This window comes from Anarrhichthys ocellatus, unplaced genomic scaffold (genome assembly GCF_004355925.1).
Source record: "Anarrhichthys ocellatus isolate YVR2014 unplaced genomic scaffold, GSC_Weel_1.0 scaffold2811, whole genome shotgun sequence".
Taxonomy (NCBI): domain Eukaryota; kingdom Metazoa; phylum Chordata; class Actinopteri; order Perciformes; family Anarhichadidae; genus Anarrhichthys; species Anarrhichthys ocellatus.
Genome location: NW_022282785.1, coordinates 152 through 5,659, shown reverse-complemented (window position 1 = coordinate 5,659; position 5,508 = coordinate 152). Strand labels below are relative to the sequence as shown.

The 5,508-nt window shown below is 36.7% G+C and overlaps 1 protein-coding gene across 1 annotated transcript in view; it reads left to right on the top strand.

Annotated features, from left to right (window-relative positions):
- The window catches only part of LOC116378570 (glutamate dehydrogenase, mitochondrial-like), a gene marked incomplete at its 5' end in the record, with an annotated part of 3,702 nt that extends 1,322 nt beyond the window's left edge, over positions 1-2,380 (top strand). The window contains 2 exons of the mRNA XM_031840461.1: positions 823-885; positions 1,060-2,380. Of these exons, the coding sequence (XP_031696321.1) occupies positions 823-885; positions 1,060-1,179 (183 nt within the window). The remainder of the gene's footprint in view (positions 1-822; positions 886-1,059) is intronic.
- Positions 2,381-5,508: the final 3,128 nt, after the last annotated feature.

Sequence of the window (5,508 nt, the reverse complement as noted above, 5' to 3'; positions counted from 1 at the left end):
CTGCTGCTGCTGCTGCTGCTGCTGCTGCTGCTGCTGCTGCTGCTGCTATCACTACTACTACTGCTGCTGCTACTACTACTATCACTACTACTACTACTACTACTATCACTACTACTACTGCTACTACCATCGCTGCTGCTACTACTACTATCACTACTACTGCTGCTGCTGCTACTACTACTATCACTGCTGCTGCTGCTGCTGCTACTACTATCACTACTACCACTACTGCTGCTGCTACTACTACTATCACTACTGCTGCTGCTACTATTACTGCTGCTGCTACTATTACTACTACTGCTGCTGCTACTACTACTATCACTACTACTGCTGCTGCTACTACTACTATCACTGCTCCTGCTGCTACTACTACTATCACTGCTGCTGCTGCTACTACTACTATCACTGCTGCTGCTGCTACTACTACTATCACTACTGCTGCTGCTGCTACTACTACTATCACTACTACTGCTGCTGCTGCTACTACTACTATCACTACTACTGCTGCTGCTGCTACTACTACTATCACTACTACTGCTGCTGCTACTACTACTATCACTACTACTGCTGCTGCTACTACTACTATCACTGCTGCTGCTGCTACTACTACTATCACTACTGCTGCTGCTGCTACTACTACTATCCCTACTACTGCTGCTGCTACTACTACTATCACTACTACTACTATCGCTGCTGCTGCTACTACTATCGCTACTACTATCACTACTGCTGCTACTACTGCTATCACTACTACTACTATCACTACTGCTACTACTACGTCTTCTTCTTCTGTGGTGTTGTAAACATGTGTTTTGGTTTCAGGGAGCGTCTGAGAAGGACATCGTTCACTCAGGTCTAGCCTTCACCATGGAGCGCTCTGCTAGGGTAACACACACACACACACACACATATACACACTTCTTTACATGTTATTAAAAACTTCTCGTCTGAATCTTTAACTTTATTTAAAAGTCAGACCTGAAACAATTTTTGATCTCCTTGTCTCCTCTACATCCTTCCTCTCCTCCCTCCTTGTCTCCTCTCTCCTCCCTCATGCAGCAAATCATGAGAACAGCCAACAAGTACAACCTCGGTCTTGACTTGAGGACGGCGGCGTACGTCAACGCTATCGAGAAGGTGTTCCAGGTTTACAACGAGGCCGGCCTCATCTTCACATAGTGTCTGTCTGTCTGTCTGTCTCACCTCTGGAGGATTTCTTCAACACAAAGTCCAGCGTTTACAGTTTTTTGAATGAATCTCTGTGTTTTGTTGTGTTCATTCCTTCTTCGTCACGACTGTTTACCCTCCTCCTCCTCATGAGAAGTTCAAACCACAGAATCTTCTGGTTTCATAGCTGTATGAGTGTTTTTCTTATTGTGCTGCTTTATATATAAACATATCTATATCTAAACCTATAAAAGCCTTAAAGTGACTGTAACACACTAAGTGGACCAAAGTGTGTGGACGCCCTCGTTATTGATCGATTTAAACCTGAAGACATTGTTCTTTATTCATATTTCATTATTTTATTTTACGAGTTATAGAATAATTTTAGGACATTATTCAAACAAAAATAAATAAAAAGAACCTGAATGAGACGAGTGACAGAAAGTTAATATATAAGTATTTAGATGATCAAATACTTGTTTAGGTCGTCGTTGATTCAGATGTGATTATTGTCTAATTATTATTTATAAATTATTATTATTTATAAATTATGTTTTAAAAACGGGACGTTTTCACATCTTCCTCTAAACATGAAAAACAGTCGTCCGGTTAGCGTCCGGTTGTCGATCAGAGGCGTCCACATTCTTTTGTCCACACGGTGACTCTACATGTTTGCTTCTTTGTGTTTGTGTCTCAGGACTTGTGGAGTTTTATTAAAGGGTCATTTCATGTTTCTGTGGGTTTAAAATCTAAATCATACAAATCCTATTTGATCTTTTGATGACATGACTCTGATCCTTCAGTCTGCACTCAGTTCTCATCTTCTCTTAATGTTTAACTTTAAGGAATAAAGAGATGTGTAGCAGAGTTATAATCAAATGAATCCAAAGAAAAATAATTAATCTCAGATCAATTATCAAGATGAATCATTTTAGGTCATAAATAGATTATTTTTCTTGGTGAAGTGAGAAAATGTTACATTAGATAAATCTATTTTTGAAATGACACGTATATCATTGGTGTTTTTTCTGCTTTACTTTATACTTTATATTTAATATTTTCATCTGATGTTGAACCCTCGTGTTGTTTACCGTCACAGAGGAAACCGGCGGTTTGATTCCCGTTTGTTTCCTCGATGTGTTGGTCAGCTCTGATTAATAAATGCTTCTGGGAGTTTTCAGGCCTTTCTGTTCAAATAAAGTACAAACAGTCACATGTTGAAGAGTTTTTATTCATTAATGATTAAAGGTGTTTTCTTTAACCTCTTCTGTTGAAGTTAAAGAACTGTACTAAAGTAAAAGTAAGTGAATATCTTTTTCTAAATATGTTAATTAATAATCTTTAATGTTCGTCACCGCCTCATGATTATCACTTAGTTTGAATTTTTAGATACAAAGTAATGATTTTGGATGTTGTCAAATCTATATATAAATAAAAATATATATAAAATATTTGAGGTTTTAAAATGATGAGACGATACATTTTGACATAATATTGACTAGTTATGAGTATTTATATTTTTACCCTACACGATATTTTGTCCCTTAAAATAAACAATCTTTTCTTGCGTCACTGAGCTTCCATATATTCCTACATTTATTAAAATTATTTAAATTGCTTTGATTGAACTTAATAACAAACATTTTAAATTTTATTTTATCTTCAGTTGCTGATAATATTCTAATGTGCCTCATTTAATTTAGTAATATATTCTTAATAAATAATAAATGTCCTTAAAGGTGGGCGGGGCTCTGCTTCTGCTTCTGCTTCCAACCAAGCAGCGCGCTGTATTCACTCCGCGGAGCCGGAATTCCCCTCGCGCTCCGGGGCTTTCCACTCTGACTGACAGGCCGACGGTTGCCGTGACAACACCGCCGAGCTGCTTCCGGTTGAGAGAGCTGTCTTTCAAATTAAAAGCGCTTGTTTACTGAACTAGTGGTGACTTTAGAAATCAAAAGTTAATATTAGATAAAATAATAATTTTACATAATATTTACTTCAATATCTTATATTTATGTTTTCTTTAATTGTTTTGCATACTGTCCAAATAAAATGTACTAATTTATTACAGCTATCAGAAGGTAAGAAGTTCAATATTTAAAAGGTAAAAAATAGACAATAAATATGGAAATAGATACAATTTAGAAAATAACAATTGAAAATATAAAAACATGAAAAATAAATGTAAAGATTAAACGAATAATAATTCTTATTTGTAATCGGTTCAAGCTAAACACATAGCAAACACCTAATAATACTGAATATTGAATTAATATTAGTTACTTAAATACTTCTATGGCTCAATAAACCTCTGTGTTACTTTAGTTTGGACATTTATATTAAATAGACTTAAATATACTTTTAATTTACATGAAGTTATTTCATTTCAGCATTAGTTTTACAAAAGTAGAATAACAAACAAAACTAGCAACAGTAAATAATAAAACTACAAATATCAGACAAAGAAATAATAGAAAAAGATCTTGTTTACGTCTCCAGCTAGCTTTATTTTGAAAATCCCCAACAGGAAGTGGCCTCAGGTGTGAGCGCTGACTTGACTTTCACTCGCTTGTTGAGAGTTCAGTGTTTTTGGGGCAAACAGACGGTCAGAGCTGCTGCAGGTAAGACTCACCTTTACACGCTGTTTACCTGCTCAACACTCACTGATCGATCACTGATCGACTACACGAGCAGCTGCAGACACAGACCTGAATGTTCTCATTACGACAAACGGAAACAAGGCATCAGATCATTCTGAATATATATATATATATATATATATATATATATATATAGAGAGAGAGAGAGAGAGAGAGTAAAAACGACCATAAACTAAAGATTAAAAGTATATTTGACTTTAATCTCGATGTTAAAATGTTGATTTAAAGTTTATTTAACTTGTTTTGTTACTTTAAAGTTGGTTATTTCTGTTTTATTCTGATTATAAACAGCTGCATTACTAATAAAAAATGTGCTGCAGAAGATCAAACCGACTTTAGTCATTATAGTTATTTGTTTATTGTGTTTATTAGACAATAAAGAGTCAAACAGCTCCAGTTTGGTCAGATTGTGTAACAGAGGAAAAGCACTGCGTGTAAGATCTCAGGTTTATTTCGTCTTTACTTACTTTATTTAACTAAACTTGAGTTATTTATAATGTTTATAATGTTTGTCTTGATTAGATTCTCACTCTTCATCACTTTCTACTCAAATGTGAAGAAGAAGAAAAGTCCAAAATGTTGCTTCTTTAGTTTAACTTTTGTTTGATTTCTTATTTCCCGGTTTAAGTTCTGTTATCGTTCTAACTTTAGTTTAGGTTACACATAAAGTTTACTTCATCTCAACCTAAGAAAACGACTTGAGAGAACTTAGACATTAGAGTCATCGGTAAACGACCGAGGCCGGACTCGAACCCGGCTGTCAGTTTAAACTAAAGGTCTAGATGAAATGAGAATGTCCTTTTAGATCAAACTGCACTCACATTTAACAATATATGAAAAATAAATAATAATAAATCTTTGTTTATATCAAAACAAATCTTTACTTCCTGTGAAAAGTGTGCTTATACGTCAGCAACAGATGAATTTCAACCAATAATATCTTGACATCCGCACCGGGCTACATTCTGAGCCCGCCCACTTTCTAGCGGTCCAATCGAATGTGAGGGATTTGGTCCCTCTTGTGTTTGTCACAGTACAGAAGATAAAGACTTTAACGCACATTAAACGCTCAAAAACGAGATATTAAAGTAGCAATACAACCGGTTTTCCCCCGCTGGTGTTGAGGTAGCTGTCGGTAGCTATCAGGAGCTATCAGGAGCTGTCATTAGCTGTCGTTGGCTATCAGGAGCTGTCAGTGGCTGTCTGTGGCTATCTGTAGCTGTCAGTAGCTGTCATTAGCTGTTAGTGGGTGTATGTGGCTGTCTGTAGCGGCCTGTAGCTGTCAGTAGCTATCAGTAGTTGCCGGTAGCTGTCAGTAGCTATCGTTAGCTATGGGGTTAGTTATTTGTTTCCCCCTTTTTCAAGTCTTTGTGCCAAGGAAGGCTCACAGTTCCCCCTTGCTTCCAGCCTTTGTGCTAAGCTAGGCCCTGCTTTCAGTCTTTGTGCTGAGCAACGCTAACATTTTCTCCCTGCTTCCAGTCTTTGTGCTAAGCTAGGCTAATATCGGACTGTTCCTTTAACAGAAGCAACTGTTTGTTCAGGCTGGAAATCGAGGATTGTCCCCAAATAATCACAGAGGAAGAAGAGTGGAAATTCCCACTGATGTGTTTAGATATGACTTCATCTCTCTCACTCACACACACACACACACACACACACACACACACACACACACACACAC